The 19,879-nt window shown below is 43.8% G+C and overlaps 1 protein-coding gene across 1 annotated transcript in view; it reads right to left on the bottom strand.

Moving 5' to 3' along the window:
• The window catches only part of LOC140421795 (neuroendocrine convertase 2), a 151,174-nt gene that overhangs the window by 69,622 nt on the left and 61,673 nt on the right, over window positions 1-19,879 (bottom strand). The window contains exons 4-7 of the mRNA XM_072506690.1: window positions 18,796-18,904; window positions 18,045-18,082; window positions 6,529-6,605; window positions 3,635-3,723 (exon numbers count right to left, since the gene is read on the bottom strand). Of these exons, the coding sequence (XP_072362791.1) occupies window positions 3,635-3,723; window positions 6,529-6,605; window positions 18,045-18,082; window positions 18,796-18,904 (313 nt within the window). The remainder of the gene's footprint in view (window positions 1-3,634; window positions 3,724-6,528; window positions 6,606-18,044; window positions 18,083-18,795; window positions 18,905-19,879) is intronic.

Below are 19,879 nucleotides of genomic sequence, written 5' to 3'. Positions count from 1 at the left end.
CCAGCCAGTCTAGCCCGTCCTCAGACACATCTTCAACTCCACCCCCAGAGGCACGACTACGCCTCTCCCTTCCTTCAACCAGCAGCGACAGAGACAGTGATAGCATTAGCAATGATGACAGCCACAGCACACCACGTTATGATTACACCCCTGCACCAGGCCCCACTCCCAGCGAATCTGAGCATGATTCCAGTGACCCCTTCAAAATCACGTACATCAAAGCCCCTGACCCAGACCCACCACCCAACGATTACGGATTAAAACCTAGTAGCTCCGACCTCGACACACGATTCTGGCACCGAGACAATTCGTTCAGGCTCATCAGGAATGATGAGATGGACCCCAATTCGTCTCAAGCAGCTTTAGCCAAACTACTCCAGTCAAGAGTATGGCAGCCGGGAGAAGATGATGACATAAAGTCTGACTCCCACCAAACAAATCCCTTTGCGACCCTGCTCGCTACTGAGCAATGAGGTGTCCACATGATGGTAAAAAGGAACCGAGGGAGAGATACGGTGTCCTTGCTGATAGAACCTGTACCATGTTTGTCCATATGTTTGTTCGTTTAATGTACATGTTAAATGTTGTTTGTGAATTTAAAAGTTTTCATGGCCCCACGACACCACTCTTTTAACGCTCACTGGCAGTTAATGGAACAGGTTTGTCGACAGACAACCGTTCAGAGGAACTAGTTTCTCAGCAGACAACCAATCATAGCTACTCTACTGATTTGAAGGTAATCACGAGAGGCAGCCCCCACGATGACACATATTCATTCCGTTCTTGCCAGTCGCTCAGGCGGTGGAGAAACGGCACTGGTCCCCGCCCTGCCTGAGGACCCCCCTCTGGTCAGCTACACTCGGGTAGAGCACAAACGGCACTGGTCACCTTCCTACCCGGGGATTCCACCCAATCATAACAACCGCCGCGAATACGCACCCCATTTTGGCACTTTTAGTTTGAACTTTTTTTGTTTGTTTCTGGCGACCCTTAGGTTGCTTCCGTATGCTATTTACGTCATCAAACACTAGGGTGGTAGATCGCACAGGCTGCGAGATGGCTCACACTGTGTCAGTATTTTTCTCGGATGGCTTGTCCAAATATTCGTTTTTTTTTAAATGAGGGAGTCACAGATGGTGACCAATTATAAAGGGTAATTGGCAACAAAGGACAGACAGACAGACATACGAGATCTTAAGCAAGATAATAACAGATATTATGCTTGTGTCCACAGAACTCGGAACCTCAGGAACCCCAGAGGAAGAAAAAGAAGAAGACCGACAAAAGGAAAGATGAAGAAAACCTTCATGTTTTTCATCTGGATCTTAGCGGGATCCCTTCAGTTGCGCGCAGACGCTACCCCGCTGACCCCTACCACACAGGCTGTGAATGATTCCCACCCCTGCCATACACTGTACCCCGAGATAGTTAGCCCCGAGACAGTTACCGACACCCCGACCTGGTGTGACAAGTTCATAACCTGGTATTCACTATCTTTCATCGTAGAAGCACTCTTAGTACTGGCGATACTCTGCAGTGTCGTGCAGACACTTAGACTCAGACAATGGCAGAGGAGAGTCTCCCGCAACCGCACTCCGGTATACACAATTAGATCCCCTATCTTCGGACTCCAAAAAAAACCCCAACCCCTTTAAGTGAATTAAAGTGCATCCGTTTTTTTTGTGTGCTTTGTTCGTTTAATAAAGAAATGTAAACCTCTGTGCTTGACTGCCAAGCCAGAGAGACTTGTGTTGCTGCTATTTGTACAGTTTAAAATGTTGTAGATTATTTTTGATTGTTTAAGTGAGGATAGTTAGGTATAGTTAGAGGTTCCAGTTCTTTTCTTTTTTTAATGCATGCCTGAATGTCATAGCGCCCCGTAGAGTTTTATAATGATGTATGTGTATAAAATAATTTTAGGTAAAAGTTGCAATTCATAGGATAGGACAGTGAAGAGCCTGTGAAGTGCTTATGGGTGCCCAGCTTGGTCAGAGAACGAAGGCACCGTGGTAATGTGATCCTTTACGCTTTGCGTTGAGGATCACAAGGAGGGAGTGTAGCCATCTGGGATGGCCACTTCCCGATTACAAAATGGACACTTTGCGAAGATTGCAGGGAAAATGGACAGTGCTGAGAAAACAAGTAGGTTCAGAGCTTGGCTGTATATTGGAGCCGCAGCTCCCAGACAAGACCAAAACTGTAGGCCCATTAGCATACTAATGGCCCATCTCCGGGAACAAAAGAGTAACATTTGAGTAACCGATACTAAGGCAGACACCCTGGTGCCAGAGGAGACCGAAACAAAGCAGGCCAACGGCCACCTAGGACACGCCCAGCCATCAGGGCACCCAACCCTTTATTGGATGAAATCAATAGGAATGATCAAGAAATGGCCCAATTGATTGGGGCCAATTTCAAGGCCCGCCCAAAAGAGCGCGAAGCTCCTTTGGGTATAAGAAGAAGGCCCCGAGAGAGAATCGCTCTCTTGGACTTGGCTCTCACAGCGGAGAGACCTGTCCACCAGCTGCACCAGAAGCAAATAAGTCCAAGGTCAACGCTCGCTACCAGATGGACGACCTTAGCTGTTTCCCCTCTACCACTTCAACCCCAGCAGCCTCAGAACCGAACAACGGCCATTGTTCCTCTGACTGAGTGGACGCCCGAAGCTAAGTATAGGCTTTAGCAGTAGTGATAGTTTAGTCTGTAGCGTTTTCATGCATGAGTAGATTTAACTGTGTGTGTAAATAAATAAGCATTGACTTTGAACTAACTAACTGGTGTACCGAGTCTTTGATCAGTATTCGGTTTTGAACCTTGTGGCTGTATCGAAAGATACCTGGCGACTCTAGAGCAACCATAATTAGGATTAAGGAAGGCGACCATATTGACCGCCATATTCAGAGCCAACCAAAGAGAGCAACACATGTGACTCCAGACCCACAGCAATCTGGTTGACTCTTAAATGCCGTCAGGGTTGGGCAAAAAATGCTGGCCCGGCCAGCGATGCCCACATCCCATGAACGAATAAAAAGAAAATTACAGCCATATGAGGTAAGGTAATTAATTATACATTGACCTCAAGGAACCATCTCTTCTTCTCCTTTAATGGGAGAGTTTGAGCATGGGGGCAAGGCAAAGAGACAGGCCTCAAAGAGTTCCACAGCTGATATTGAACCTATGCTGTTGATATAACTCTGGAATACTCTGGCCAGCTAAACTGTGCTAACTGACTCCAACCCCTTCAGCATCATGTGGGCAGATTATCTTTGAATATTGAAGATTTATTGCATCACAAACAAATTTTCATTTCTGTTCTCGTTCAAAGACCGCTCAAATCCTGGGCAAATAGTGTTCATTTACATAAACCGGAAATGAAAAATGAAATTCGTTGACAAGAAAAGGATGCAATTCTTTGGCAATTTCAAACCCAAGCGGTTTCACAGGGGTGTAATCAGACAAAAAAATAAATTAACATGTTGTCCTTAAGCAGTGATATTTTTGTAAAAAGAATAGTTCTTTTTCTTCTTATCACTTAATTATGTTTTACATTCAAAAATTGCAATGGGCATTCCTGCTCCCCCTTTGTTTCATCCCTATTGTTGGCCCTTAACACAGTCTTAAAAATATGCCATACCTGCCACTCTTGACGAGTAAGCCACCCCCACACCACATATGTTGTTATTGGCAGCAGCAGATACTTCACCAGCACACCTCGTTCCATGGCTGCAGAAGAAAGTTCCATAATTGTTAGACCAAAAAAACACTCAAATTATTATTTTGTAATTCATTAAGGAGCTGTAGACATCTCAGATAAGGTCAATATTCATTGCCCACCCCTGATTGCCCTTGAGTAGATGGTGAGCTGCCTTATTGACAGCTGGGTGTTTTGCTGGGTCATTTTAGAGTCAACCACATTGCTGTGGACCTGGAGTCACGTGGAGGCCAGACCTGGTCAGGATGGCAGATTTCCTTCCTTAAAGGGCATTAGTGAACCAGATGTTTTTTTTTATGGCAATTCAGTCATTTCATGGTAACTTTAACTGATGCTAGCTTTTTATTCCAGATATATACAATTAACTTAATTTAAATTCCACAGCTACTGTGGTGGGATTTGAACCCATGTCGCTGGTCCATTAGTCTAAGCCTATAGGATTGACTAATTCAATCACATGATCCCATTCCAAACTAACCAGAACACAATTGTTTTAACATTATTATTTTGTTTGAACAGAAACGTTTATTTTAGAAAAACCTTCAACAATTCTCTTTCTTTAAGTTGTGTTTGGAATGTTGAGACAGAATCCTTATTCAGCACCACACTCACTTAGGGTTATGTTTTTGTATGTTTTGTGAATAACAGCTTGAATGTATGTATGCTGTAGCCAATAAGAAGTTACAAACAAGGTAACACAGCATTTTGCTTTAATGTCATTCATTAAACCTGAAATCAGTGTTACTCCTATTCCAGAAACACTTAGCATAATGATGCTTCATAACTCACTGAAGATCTTGATTAAGGTATTGGAAGAAATTAAATAATCAGTCTTGCTGTGAAGTGTGCACAGCATGGCTAATATAGACTTAACAAAAACACCTGAAATAACAAGTTATCAAAACACTTTGGGAGTTCCAAAACTAACTGTGTTCCTTGATATAGAACCATAGAATTCCTACAGTGCAGAAGGAGGCCATTCGGCCCATAAAGTCTACACTGACCTTCTGAAGGTGAATCGTACCCAGGTCCACACCCCCGCAATCCCATAACCCCACCTAACCTGCACATATTTGGATACTAACGGGCAATTCAGGAAGGCCAATTCATCTAACTTGCACTTATTTGGACTGTGGGAGAAAACCGGAGCACCCGGAGGAAACCCACGTAGACACGATGAGAACATGCAGACTCCGCACAGACAGTGACCCAAGCCGGGAATTGAACCTGGGACCCTGGAGCTGTGAAGCAACTGTGCTAACCACTGTGCTACTGTGCCACCCTTCATCTCGCACTAACAACAATTCCTTCTATCCCTTTCTCCCACGTTTTTTTGTCTAGTTTCTCCATAAACACAACCTATGCTATTCGGTGAGACCTGCATTCTTGTGAGAGTAAATCTCACAACTTTGAACATACTCAACAACTAGGTGTCCAGGGTCCTCTGGGATGGGGAATTCCAGAGATTCACAACTCTCTGAGCAAAGAACTTGCTCCACATCTCAGTGCTATGTGATTGACTCCTTACTCTGAGATCGTGATCTCATGCTCAAGATACCCCAGCAAGGGGAAAACAGCCCTGATTGATATCATTCATCAGTTCAGATGTCACATATTGTTAGAAATTCTAATGTTAAATGAAAATTTTAATCATTATTTAACACGTGTTTTTTTTACAATTTGTTGTACATTACTGCTGCATTCCCATTACAGGCAATTAAGACAAAGATATTAAATTCTGCTGGTGTTTTATTACAGATTTTAAATATTGTTATTTATGTTTTGAAATGAATAAATACAAGGGCAACTAATATAATCAAAATGATACATTACTTCCTTGTGTAAACATTTTATCATATCAAAGTACTTCCAATCACTGCACACAAATTTCCTTTGCGGACCAGTGTTATCGTTATATCTGGTGCAATTATGATTTATAGTCAATCAATAATAAATCATTCTTTATTATTGTCACAAGTAGGCTTACATTAACACTGCAATGAAGTTACTGTGAAAATCCCCTAGTCGCCACATTCCGGCACCTGTTCAGCTACATTGAAGGAGAATTCAGAATATCCAAATTACCCAACAGCACTTCTTTCGGGGCTTGTGGGAGGAAACTGGAGCACCCGGAGGAAACCCACGCAGACACGGGGAAAATGTGCAGACTCCGCACAGACAGTGACCCAAGCTGGGAATCGAACCTGGGACCCTGGCGCTGTGAAGCAACAGTGCTAACCACTGTGCTACCATGTATTTTAATTTTTGAATTATAATGAATATTAATCTACTCAACTATTCATTTTTTGGAGGTGGGGGGTGATATGGTGATTGTTTTAAAGATACTTTAGCAAAGTTTTTGAGCATATCGATTAAACACAAAACTGGCAAACAATTCACATCTCTACCTTTCTGGATATTAGTGCAATCAGGAGCTATTTCTGGCTTGCTATTTCAGTGCAGTAACTTGAATACAAGATAATAGGTCAAAGAAGCTCAAAGACATTTCCAATATGAATAGATAAGCAAGAATTCTGTAAAAGCCGAAAGGATTTTTGCCTTTAACCCCTAAAGGAATATACATTTTACTGTGGACAAGCTCGACAACATGAAGTGCATTAAAATATTTTGCACGGAATGCATGCCTTAAAAGAATCAATACCAAATATAATCCAGATGCTCACTGCTCTCCACAAGAAGCCCTGATTGTCCAGCACATTCATAATTCAGCAAGAGAGTATGCACTCTGTCAGTTAACCAGCTTGCTCAATGCATCCTGGCACCACTAGAGAATGACCCACTTGTGTCTAAATTACCTGTTAAACCAATCATCCGTGTAGCGTGGGTATGGATATGGATCATTGCTGCTGAAATCATAGCTGGCTTCTGCATTCTGTAAAAGATATGTACATTAAATTTAAACGTATATACACAAAATGTATTGACTTAAAATAGTCACTTGGTGGTGCAGGGCTTGAATACTGAGGAAAAGAGAGGCATGTTGCTGAAGGTTTTCATCTTGCACCCATCAGGGCAAATGCAGGAATGCCAAATTTCAAACAATCACAACAATTCATACTACATGGGCAAAGGATGCTGATTGTAATCCAAACTCTTTGCTTGTGGAGTACAAATTGAAAGGAAACAATATTTTCATAGCGCATTTTAGGTAGTAAAAATATCCAAAGGAGCTTCACAGGAGTGTTGTTGAACAAATTCGACATAAAGAGATATTAAGATAGGTGACCAAATTCTTGGTAAATGAGATAGGTTTTAAGGAGGTTCTTAAAAGAGGAGAGAGGCAGAGATGTTGGAGGGAGGGAATTCCAAAGCTTAGGGCCCAGACAGCTGAAGGCACAGCCGCCAATGATGGAGCCATTAAAATCAGGAATGCTATAGAGATCAAAACTGGAGGTGCACAGAGGTCCCAGAGGGCTGTAGGCAGGAGATCGCACAGATAGGATGGGCAAGGTCATGAGGATTTTGAAAACAAGGGTGTAGCTGGACTGAGAGCCAATATAGATCCTTGAGCATAGAGCACAATCAATCAATCAATTGTACCGGAGCAATAGGTCAGAAGGTGAGAGCATTGAGGGAGAACTAGGGAATAGGGCAGTATGGCTCTGAGGAAGAGCAGACAGGGAGATGTTGCTGAAAACAGCGGGTCTGGTGGCCTGAAGTGCATATGTTTTAATGCAAGAAGTATTACGGGTAAGGCAGATGAACTTAGAGCTTGGATTAGTACTTGGAACTATGATGTTTTTGCCATTACAGAGACCTGGTTGAGGGAAGGACAGGATTGGCAGCAAAATGGTCCAGGATTTAGATGTTTCAGGTGGGATAGAGGGGGATGTAAAAGGGGTGGCGGAGTTGCGCTACTGGTTAGGGAGACTATCACAGCTGTACTACAGGAGGACACCTCAGAGGGCAGTGAGGCTATATGGGTAGAGATCAGGAATAAGAAGGGTGCAGTCACAATGTTGGGGGTTTGCTATAGGCCTCCCAATAGCCAGCGGGAGATAGAGGAGCAAATAGGTAGACAGATTTTGGAAAAGAGTAAAAACAACAGGGTTGTTGTGATGGGAAACTTCAACTTCCCCAATATTGACTGGGACTCACTTAGTGCTAGGGGCCTGGACGGACGGGGCAGGGTTTGTAAGGAGCATCCAGGAGGGCTTCTTAAAACAATATGTAGACAGTCCAACTAGGGAAGGGGCTGTACTGGACCTGGTACTGGGGAATGAGCCCAGCCAGGTGGTAGAAGTTTCAGTAGGGGAGCATTTCAGGAACAGTGACCACAATTCAGTAAGTTTTAAAATGCTGGTGGACAAGGATAAGAGTGGTCCTGAATGTGCTGAATTGGCGGAAGGCTAATTATAACAATATCAGGCGGGAACTGAAGAACCTAGATTGAGGGAGGATGTTCGAGGGTAAATCAACATCTGACATGTGGGAGGCTTTCAAATGTCAGTTGAAAGGAATTCAGGACCGGCATGTTCCTGTGTGGAAGAAGGATAAATATTGCAAATTTCGGGAACTTTGGATAACGAGAGATATTGTAGGCCTCGTCAAAAAGAAAAGGAGGCATTTGTCAGGGCTAGAAGGCTGGGAACAGACAAAGCCTGTGTGGAATATAAGGAAAGTAGGAAGGAACTGAAGCAAGGAGTCAGGAGGGCTAGAAGAGGTCACGAAAAGTCATTGGCTAATAGGGTTAAGGAAAATCCCAAGGTTTTTTACACATACATAAAAAGCAAGAGGGTAGCCAGGGAAAGGGTTGGCCCACTGAAGGATAGGCAAGTGAATTTATGTGGGGAGGCAGAGGAAATGGGCGAGGTACTAAATGAATATTTTGCATCAGCATTCTCCAAAGAGAAGGAATTGGTGGATGTTGAGTCTGGAGAAGGGCGTGTAGATAGCCTGGGTCACATTGAGATCTAAAAAGACGAGGTGTTGGGAGTCTTGAAAAATATTAAGGTAGATAAGTCCCCAGGACCTGATGGGATCTACCCCAGAATACCGAAGGAGGCTAGAGAGGAAATTGCTGAGGCCTTGACAGATATCTTTGGATCCTCGTTGTCTTCAGGCGATGTCCCGGAGGACTGGAGAATAGCCAATGTTGTTCCTTTGTTTAAGAAGGGTAGCAAGGATAATCCAGGGAACTACAGGCCAGTGAGCCTTATGTCAATGGTAGGGAAATTACTGGAGAGAATTCTTCGAGACAGGATCTACTCCCATTTGGAAGCAAATGGATGTACTAGTGAGAGGCAGCATGGTTTTGTGAAGTGGAGGTCGTGTCTCACTAACTTGATAGAGTTTTTCGAAGAGGTCACAAAGCTGATTGATGCAGGTAGGGCAGTGGATATTGTCTATATGGACTTCAGTAAGGCCTTTGACAAGGTCCCTCATGGTAGACTGGTACAAAAGGTGAAGTCACACGGGATCAGGGGTGAGCTGGCAAGATGGATACAGAACTGGCTAGGTCATAGAAGGCAGAGAGTAGCAATGGAAGGGTGCTTTTCTAATTGGAGGGCTGTGGCTAGTGATGTTCCGCAGGGGTCAGTGCTGGGACCTTTGCTGTTTGTAGTATATATAAATGATTTGGAGGAAAATGTAACTGGTCTGAATAGTAAGTTTGCAGACGACACAAAGGTTGGTGGAATTGCGGATAGCGATGAGGACTGTCAGAGGATACAGCAGGATTTAGATTGTTTGGAGACTTGGGCGGAGAGATGGCAGATGGAGTTTAATCCGGACAAATGTGAGGTAATGCATTTTGGAATGTCTAATGCAGGTTGGGACTATACAGTGAATGGTAGAACCCTCAAGCGTATTGAAAGTCAGAGAGATCTAGGTGTACAGGTCCACAGGTCACTGAAAGGGGCAACACAGGTGGAGAAGGTAGTCAAGAAGGCATGCGGCATGCTTGCCTTCATTGGCCGGGGCATTGAGTATAAGAATTGGCAAGTCATGTTGCAGCTGTATAGAACCTTAGTTAGGCCACGCTTGGAGTATAGTGTTCAATTCTGGTCGCCACACTACCAGAAGAATGTGGAGGCTTTCGAGAGGGTGCAGAAGACATTTACTGGGATGTTGCCTGGTATGGAGGGCATTAACTATGAGGAGCGGTTGAATAAACTCGGTTTGTTCTCACTGGAACGACGGAGGTTGAGGGGCGACCTGAAAGAGGTCAACAGAATTATGAGGGTCATAGACAGAGTCGATAGTCAGAGGCTTTTCCCCAGGGTAGAGGGGTCAATTACTAAGGGGCATAGGTTTAAGGTGCGAGGGGCAAGGTTTAGAGGAGATGTACGAGGCAAGTTTTTTACACAGAGGGTAGTGGGTGCCTGGAATTCGCTGCCGGAGGAGGTAGTGGAAGCAGGGACGATAGTGACATTTAAGGAGCATCTTGACAAATACATGAATAGGATGGGAATAGAGGGACATGGACCCAAGAAGTGTAGAAGATTTTAGTTTAGACGGGCAGCATGGTTGGCACGGGCTTGGAGGGCCAAAGGCCCTGTTCCTGTGCTGTACTTTTCTTTGTTCTTTGTTCTTTGTTTCTTTGTAACCAGAAGGTGACGGATGAACAGGACTTGTTGTGAGTTAAGAGACAAGAAACAGTTTTTGAGCTCAGGTTAATCGACCATGGAAGATGGGAAGCTAGTTGAATTAATTAAGCCTGGAGGTAACAAGGGCAAGGATTACTCTCCAGCCTCTCAGCATCTAATGCATGTTCTAACCAAATGCTGTGCTTTTGCAAACCTCAAAGCACAGTGATCAATTAATGAATTATTCTTACTTCAGTCTCTGGAGTCACTAATAATTCAGTATTCACTAATGTTTCCATAATATCTTTATTGAAGGAGGTGAATCGGGGGCATTTTAGCCACATAACAGAGAGTGGGTTCAGATCAGGTATGAGGTTAAAATTTTAAGAATCTCAAATCAGACCCTAACCTGTTCCTAATGCTGCCCAAAGGAAGATGAGGGTGTCACGGGTTAAAAAAGGTTAAGTGCCTTTACAGCACGGATTGTGAGCTAAGAGGAACAGGAATACTTACTCACAGGCCAATACGCTTCTCTTCTGCTCTGACTGCCGGTCCAAAGATCCTGCCCCTTCACACCCTATGTCCCCCACTCTCGTGATCAGACCCTACCCTGGTATCGGACATCTCTATGATTGATGATCACACCCCCAGATCAAGAGGTTGCACCTCTTAAACATCTCTCCCCCTGCCGACCTCCACCCCCCTACCCCACCCCCCACCAACCTTCTCTCCGGTTCCTACCCTATTCCTGTCCTGTGGAGTCAAGCCTGCACATTACCTCACTCACAAAACCACCTCAATCAAGACCCTCAGTATTGATTACCAGTTTGCAAACTGCATTGTGGCTGGAATAAGGCAATGATCATCCACAAATCAGATTTTTAAAGTTTGGTTGAACTAAAATTAGGATTTGTGCTGAAGGCTTGTTCAATATGTTATCGTTGGACTCATTGTCACAATAATATTGTGAACTGCAGCCTTTAATGTACAGTAGATTTTGTTTAACTATTCACATGCTCATCTCAATTTTTTAATTCTAAGATCAATATATTGCTGTCCCTTGAACAAGGGATGTTCCTGTGCATCTGAGTTAAAGCACATTGAGTCATAAAATGAGTTGTTTCACAGATTCTCAGAGTGCAATATACCTGCAGCAGTGCATTATGTCACCACTTGTAAAATGTGATTCGATCATTCAAATTTAATAACTTCATAACTGCTAAGGATCAACTTGAAGTCTTATTAATATTTTTGACTTATAACACGCCGGTAGTGAGGTTAACAAGAAATTGTGGAAGCCAATGATAAGAACACAAGAAAATACGACATGGGAGCAGGAGTAGGCCATTCAGTCCCTCAAGTACCCCAGTCAATAACATCATGGCTGATCTTCAACTTCAGCTCAAATTTCCTGCTTATCCCCATTTCCCTGAATTCCTCCAAAAATCTATCAATCTCAACCTTGTCTATACTCGACAACTTGTCGCTCTGTGCAGTAGAGAATTCCAAAGATTAGCAACCTTCTGATTGGAGCAATTTCTCCTCATCTCAGTCCTAAATACCAGATCCCTTATTCCAAGACCATGGACTGGATATTCCTGGTTCATTTTCCTCACTTTAACATACAACGTTCTGAAGGGGTTTGATAGGGTAAACACAGAGATTGTTTCCCCTGATCGGGAAATCTAAAATACAGGGGGGCAGAATCTCAGGATGAGGGGGCCGATCATTCAGGACTGAGATGAGGAGCAATTACTTCATAATAATAATAATAATATTCTTTATTATTTTCACAAGTAGGCTTATATTAACACTGCAATGAAGTTACTGTGATAATCCTCAAGTCGCCACACTCCGGCACCTGTTCGGGTACACTGAGAGAGAATTCAGAATGTTCAATTCACCTAACAGCACGTTTTCCGGGACTTGTGGAGGAAACCAGAGCACCCGGAGATAACCCATTTACACACGGAGAGAACGTGTAAACTCCGCAGAGACAGTGACCCAAGCCCTGGGACCCTGGCACTGTGAAGCAACAGTGCTAACCACTGTGCTACTGTCACTCAAAGGATTGTAAATCTTTGGCATTCCCAACCCCAGAGAGTTGTGGATACTCATTGCTGAATACAGTTAAGGCTGAGATAGACAGCTATTTGGTCACTCAGTTTTGTAAGGGTCACGAAGAATCCAGCACGAGTTTTAAGGATACAAAGTAATAACATTTATTTACTATAACATATATACATAACAGTAGCAGTAACTTCCCTTGCTACATACTCCTTCCTGCTGGTTCCTGAACGGGCCAGCTTTATTTATACTAGGAGTTTACTAGTGGTTTCTCCGCCCCCCTCATTGGGGAAGCTCATACTCCCACAGGATTGTGGGATAGTCATAAGTCCCCAGCCAATGGTATGTAGGCAGGTTATAACACTCAGAGAGTCAAGGGATATGGGGAATGAGCAGGAAGTGATCATATTGATTGGTGGAACAGTCTCGAGGGGCCAAATGGTCTACTTCTGCTCCTACCTCTTATGTTCCTGTGTTCTTGTGCCCTGTGATGGTGGGCTTGGAAGTGAAGGGCCACGAAAAACAGTTGGGAGGCACATTGGGATGACATCCCGATGCATTCTTGATGCCAGGGATCTTCCCGGGGCAGGCTGGGAAGAGAATTGGCCATCCACAATCATGGGGGTGGACATCCTTATGCTGGTCAAGACTCCAATTAAAGACAATATTTCAGCCTTGTCAGCATTTTGCTGTCTTCACTATGGTTCCCCAGCCTTGTGCAGAGACTGCCAGCTCAATGGAAACAGCCTTCCTGTGGCAGGCTGGGGGATGGGTGAGGCAGAGGGGGGAGGGGGGGGATTGGAGGGGGGGGCACAGAAGCTGGAGGGTCCATGCCCCAAAGTGGGGACTGCATTTATGAAAGGCTACATTTATGGTCAATCCCGATCCAGTAGAGGGGTTTCCTTTCCACCCTGATGAACCTACCGGTCTGTCCTTGGTATTTAATGACTAATATGAAAGCCAGCAAGGGTATTTCCACGCTGAGTTGCCCTCCTGAATCCCAGCCTGCCTTTGAAGCACCCACCTCTCCTATTCTCACTGTCGGCAAGCACAGTCCTCACACCCTCATTTGCTCACAAAAACTGGGATCCCAAAGCCAGCAGGAAAACCAACCCTAGTTTTAGACTCTCCAATCGGTGCAAAACATATTCTCAACATCTAACTTTTCAAGCCCTCTAGGAATTTTATACATTTCAATGGGATAATCCGCAACACAGAAATGAATAAAAATATTAAATAGCAAATTGTAAAATGACATTCTTGGCAAACAGAACAAACTTCCACCATGTTTCCCTCTGAAATTAAAACTTAACTATCATTAAAATTAAGTTTACTTGCAAAATAAACTGGTTAAATCATTCTGATTGATGAAGCTGGATTTAGATTTGTTTAAATTACACAATGGCATGCTATCAGTATCGAACCATCAAAAGATGCTTCGGTGATGTTTCAGGTGAGAGTTTCAGGTTGTTGCTTTAATGCTGAGTTGTTAAATCTCTGAACATCAGTGAGCTTTGAGAAAAATACTCCATTTTCTACCATGTCCCTTAAGATTATATAAATGATAAAGGTTGCCATGGCAGCCTTTTTAATCTTCTTGTTGACCAGGAGGAGGTGGGTTTGGATGGCGCCTCTGGGTTATCCCAAGGCAGCTTGGGCCTCCCTTGCTTCCCCTCAAGGGACTGAATAGCCTCTGCCTGTTCCTACATGTGGAGAAATATTGTCCTGAATTGTCTTCCTTTTTTTCCCCCTCATCAGACCATGGTCGAGAGCAAATCACTTTACTTTTGTATCTGATGTTGGGTGGGGCCATTTTATCTTTCTGCTGGCTACTCTGTCTGGAGGAGGGTCAAATACCAAGTGCGTAAACCTCGTATTCCACCTCTATTCGTCAGTCAAACACACATACCACCCCCCTCCCCCCATTCCCTGCCTGAGGGTGTTCAGTATGATTCAGCTGTTATTACATTAAAAATTCTCTTCAACAACAGCTTAGCGACCAGAATACTATGAATTTTAATGTGACAGGAGTAGCCTATGAGTCTGCTATTGAAGTGACACAGCCAGAGCCTGGGGGAGTTTTAGCTCCCTGATCAAATTAACAGGAATATCATCACCTGCACTTAACAATCTCTGGCACAACCTGCCTTTATTTTCGAACACGCTGTCAAGTTCCAAAGTGAAATTCTAAAGAAAATGCATGCTTCTTCATTGCACCTCATTGTAATATATTCCACTCAGTGACAAAACAATGGAATGGAAACCATTTCAATTAATCTCTCATTTGTTTTTGCCAATTATTCTCACAAGAAAGGATTCAACATACATTTTATATCAGTTAGTGAAGCAGGGTTTAGATATTCGGGAGATCATTGGATCAAAGCATTAACAATGAGCTGTAATGTGTCGAAGAGACCATCTAGAAAGGTTTTTGTTGAATATTTTGCGTGACAAGTTGCTGTACGTGTGAGCTGATAGCGACAGTGAGTGAAACTGGGCAACTGCGTCTTCAGTTCAACACTGCAAGTCCTGTATACTCCTTAACCAATTAATCTTAAGAATTAGGAAATTGCAGTGGAAGGATTGAGAAGGAAATTGGGGTGAGTAAATTCAATATTACATCAGGTACAAAAATAGAAATGAAAAGAGGGAAAGAAAGATCTGATTAAAAGAAAAGAGACAGAAAGGGAAAATAAAAAAATTAGGATTTTAATATCTCTAGTAACAATTAAAACCTTAAGGAAGAACAGTTGAATTAGGAGAGAGGGAAAATAAATTGAAGGGACTATTAAAAAAAACATAGGAATTTAATATTTCCAATAACAATTCAAACATTAAGGAATGGGACTCCACACATTGTAAAAGTTGATTTTCAGTATCAGAGGGGTGAATTGGCAATAATTACCACTTTTCATATTGTTAAAATGGCACTTAGATTTGGAATTACTTGATTTAACTTATTGTGAGCAAAGATATGAATAAGGGCTGCAGTGCGTTTATTGTAATTGAGAATGAGCAATGGTTATAGATTACCTTGGCGATACAAGAGGAAAGCTGATGGGAAATGAAGCATTCAATGGCATTAGATGATATAGAAAGGAAAGGACAGCAAAAAGAGACAGCTTGTCACTGTCATAATCACATCAAATGTCACTTTGGTGACTTTGGTCAAGGCAGATTCGAGGTTGTGATCAGATTAAAAATAACCTCAAATCTAGATCAGAAGCTCGCAAAACAAAAGACCAAATTTGTAATACAGCTGGAAAAATATTCTATATTGCAGAGCTCTAAAATTCCCAAGGAATAGTGATCCAAATCTGTGCCAGCCATCTTTGGCTGTGTGATTGAGAGAGGTCACTGAATTTTCTCGAAAACTAGATTAATAATCAGGATGCTGTGAATTGAATTGTTGCAGCATTTTCAAACTCATTGTTTTCTCGAAGCTTTGACAGAAATAGGCAGTCATTATTATTACATCTACGACACTAAAACAAAGGCAATTGGCTCAGCAAGTCCATATGGTGTTTATGCTCCACACGAGCACCCTCTCTTCCCTCTCTTTCTACCCCTATCAGCAAATCATTCAGATTCTTTCTCTCTTGCGTGCTTATTTTGAAACTTGGAAAGCTAAAACATTTACCAAAGGAGGCCGTTGAGCCCATTATGCCTGTGCCTGCCAATGACAAACTATCCAGATCCCTCACTTTCCAGTTTTTAGCCCTGCAGATTACTGCAATCAAGTGCTTTTTCCAGTGGGTTTCTGCCTCTTTCAGGCAATGAGTTGTAGACACCACCCGCAGGAGAAACAATTTCTCCTCTACTTCCTCTAATTTTTCCCCATCTTCCCCAATTATTTAAAATATCTGCCCCTTGGTTATTGGCCTCTCTGCTGAGGGACTAGGTCCTGTCTATCCACTCTATCTAAGCCCTCTTAATGAAATTTCCCCCTCAGCTTGCTCTGTTCCAAGGCAATCATCCCCCGCCTGTCCAATCCTTCCTCATGGCTAAAATTCTCTAATCACGGCAACATCCTCAGAAGTCTCCTCTGTTCCCCTCTTAATTGCAATTGTCCTTCCTGTAATGCAGTGACCAGAATTGTGGACTTTCCCTTAAATACATCAGGATTTAACATTGGCGCCTTCTTGTGGGTGAGCAGATGAATGATTAAGAATTCACCTGTTGTGACATTCTATAATCTGAGAATAAGAAAAGCTCGAACGTAGCTGTCTTGAATCTGAATTTAGTTGTACAATTACATCTGTCTTCAGTAACAACTGAAACAGTTCCTTCTATGAGAAACTCTTCACTGCTGTAACAGAAGGGGCCAAATCTTCCAATTTCTTGTCCGTCCCGCCGCACCCGTTTCCTGGTGCGGCACTCCCCTGTCCCAGCAGCCGGGTTTCCCATTGTGGGCACCCCCATGCCATCGGGTAATCCATGGGTGTGAGTACTCTGCCAGCGAAGCGGAGGATCACGGCGACGGAGAATCCAGCCTGTATGTCTGAAGATGTGCACGTCACAACTCTGTGGAAGTCCTGATGCATGGACGAACATGGGAATTTCCCAGAAATTTTTAAACTTCCAATGGACAATTACACTGCATCAAGGTAATTACACAACCAACTCCCCCATCTTCCCCAACTACCCCATTGACCCTACAATACCCTCCCAACCTGTTCTGACTATCTCCTGATACAACCTGTCTACCTCCCGACCCCATATATCTATCACCCATAACCTGAACTGACTACCCCATCTCTCGCACAATCATCCAACTACCCACTGACCTGACGTGACCCGACTACTCCCTTGGCCCAACACAACACCCATCCCACCCCCATCAACTGTCTACCCCTTTGACCCAACACGATTAGCCCTCCAATTAATCAACTACCCCCTGACCTGACTACCCTCCAATCAACTGGCTACCCCATGACCCAACCCAACTGCCCCCCAATCGACTGACTACCCCTTGACCTGACCTGACTACCTCTCTAACCCAACCAACTCTCTAACCTCCGTTGACTACCCCTTGACCCAACCAGACTACCCCAATAAACTGACTGCCCCTGACCTGACCCAATTATCCCCCGACCATCTGACAAAACAATCAGGCCTGACTACACCCTGGCCTGACTTCCCCTTCCCACATGACTACCATTCCTAACTGACTCGACTACCCTGAACCAAATACTCACTCACCCACCGAACCATGTACCAACCTTCCCACTTACCCTTCTGACCCTGAACCTACCCACCTATCCACTTATCCACTTATCTGCCTCACACACCTCACCCAGTTCACCACCACACCCACCTACCTACCTATTCACCCATTCATCCTTTTGCTAACCTTGTGTTAACTGGACCTATAAATTTACCACATGGGTAGCTGTGCTGTAAAACAGGGACATGTCCTATCTTCACTCTATCTTCATTTCCCACTCTACTCCACCCTGATGGAGTACCCTGAGAGAGGCTGTGCTGCACATTTCTGGGAAAGCCTGAATTAGAAGATCCCGGAAGAAAGGTGGGGCAGCATCGAGTTGGGGGATTTTACAAATGCAGCGGCAATCTGACAATCGTTGCCATTGGTTGGAAGATCCAGGCTATTGAGTATTTCATTACAATCTGCGTACAATCAATTATTATCTTTTATTACTTGTGACATCTATCAACGCATCCACTACAAGCAAGAAAATCCATTCTGTACTTACATAGTTTTCAGCAAGGTCAGGGTGCAAGTAATCAATCCCTGCATTAAAACAATAAAAACATTACATACACTGGATTTAAAATCCTAAAAGGAGGTTCTGCTAACTCAACACATTACATTTTCAGCAGCTCTAAAGAGATTTAAAGCATTGAGAAATGGCATGAGAAATATCTAGAGTGAAATACATTTGCACAATTATAATATCAACTTCTTGTATCAGAGGAACAATTCCTTCAGCAGGATGTAGTTTAATGGGTATCATTAAGTCTAAATGCAAGCATTGTAGAATCATTGAATCATAGAACATCTACAGTGCAGGAGGAGGCCATTCGGCCCATCGAGTCTGCACTGATCCTCTGAAAGGGCAACCTACCTGGGCCCACCCCCACACTATCCCCGTAACCCCACCTAACCTTTGGACACTAAGGGCCAATTGAGCATAGCCAATCTACCTAACCTGCACATCTTTGGACTGTGGGAGGAAACCGGAGCATCCAGAGAAAACCCATGCAGACACAGGGAGAATGTGCAAGCTCCACACAAACAGTCACCCAAGGCCGGAATCGAGGCAACAGTGCTAACCATTTTGCCACTGTGCCGTGTGAAGTTAAAGAGAAATTACAACAGGGGAAAGACACCGAATATATTTGCTTACCCCTTCAAAATTCATCATTCAGTAAAAGACACAGAGAAACACATGAGCACATATCATCAAAAGTGGCTTTCGGTAATGACATTCAATGAGTTCTTACCATCGTCCATGATTGCTATGGTTACTCCTTTTCCAGTGTAACCCAATTCCCAAGCCTCAGCAACATTAAGATCTAAGCCAGGGGTTCCATCTGCTTGACCTGTGTTGACCTATTTGAACGAAAGTGAGAACATACAAAGGATAAACATGTTTCGGTATTTGCAAATTTATTTTTCAGAACTTCAATCCATTATAAACCCAGCAGGAATGGAGAGGGGCAGGGGCGTTAAAGTGGCATGATCTGTACCAATAATGCCCTGTCCTCCCACCATTTTGACCCCTGGATCTTTGGTGGTGGCATGGTTCCGTGCAGCATGCAGTGGCTTTTCCTCCAGCAACACCTTCCAAATCCAGGGGCACTACCATCTAGAAGGACAAGGGCAGCAGGTACCTGGAAACACCACCACCTGGAAGTTACCTTCCAAGACACATACCTCCCTGACTTGGAAATATATCGGCATTCCTTCACTGTCACTGCGTCAAAATCCTGGAGCTCCCTTCCTAACAGCACTGTGGGTGTACCTACATCACATTGATTGCAGTGGTTCAAAAAGCCAGCTCACTACCACCTTCTCAAGGACAAGTATGGATGGGCAATAAATGTTGGCCTAGCCAGTGACACCCACATCCTGTGAAAGAATTTTAAAAATAGTGGGAGCCCTCATGACTAGTAAGCACGGCAGGATGTAATTTAGGTGTCAAAATGATTTCAGCAAAGATTCAGTCGAAGTGGGTATTGCCACAGAGGTTACAGTAAACTGGCACAGTTATCAGGGTTGGGAGGAGAAGAATTCTAGGGGAGCCTCAGGTCTCTTCTCTTCCCTCTGTTCTCCAGCTCGCTGAGGATCGATTTACCTGACTGCCAGGGACCTTTCTTGAATCCCCGCATTGACCTCCTCCGACAGGCCCCAGCCTCTGCATACTGATCGTCAGCCTTGCCGAATGAAAATGAGGACTGCGCATTAAAATGGCTCCAGTTTCAGGCTGTGCCATCGTGCATGATTCCTTCAGGCCACAACTCCACCAGATCCCTGGCCCAGACTAAAACAGTGGTTTATAACAAAATTACCTACATCTGGCTTCCT

This window comes from Scyliorhinus torazame, chromosome 1 (assembly GCF_047496885.1).
Source record: "Scyliorhinus torazame isolate Kashiwa2021f chromosome 1, sScyTor2.1, whole genome shotgun sequence".
NCBI lineage: Eukaryota > Metazoa > Chordata > Chondrichthyes > Carcharhiniformes > Scyliorhinidae > Scyliorhinus > Scyliorhinus torazame.
The sequence above is the reverse complement of the archived record's forward strand: the minus strand, read 5'-3'. Positions and strand labels throughout refer to the sequence as shown.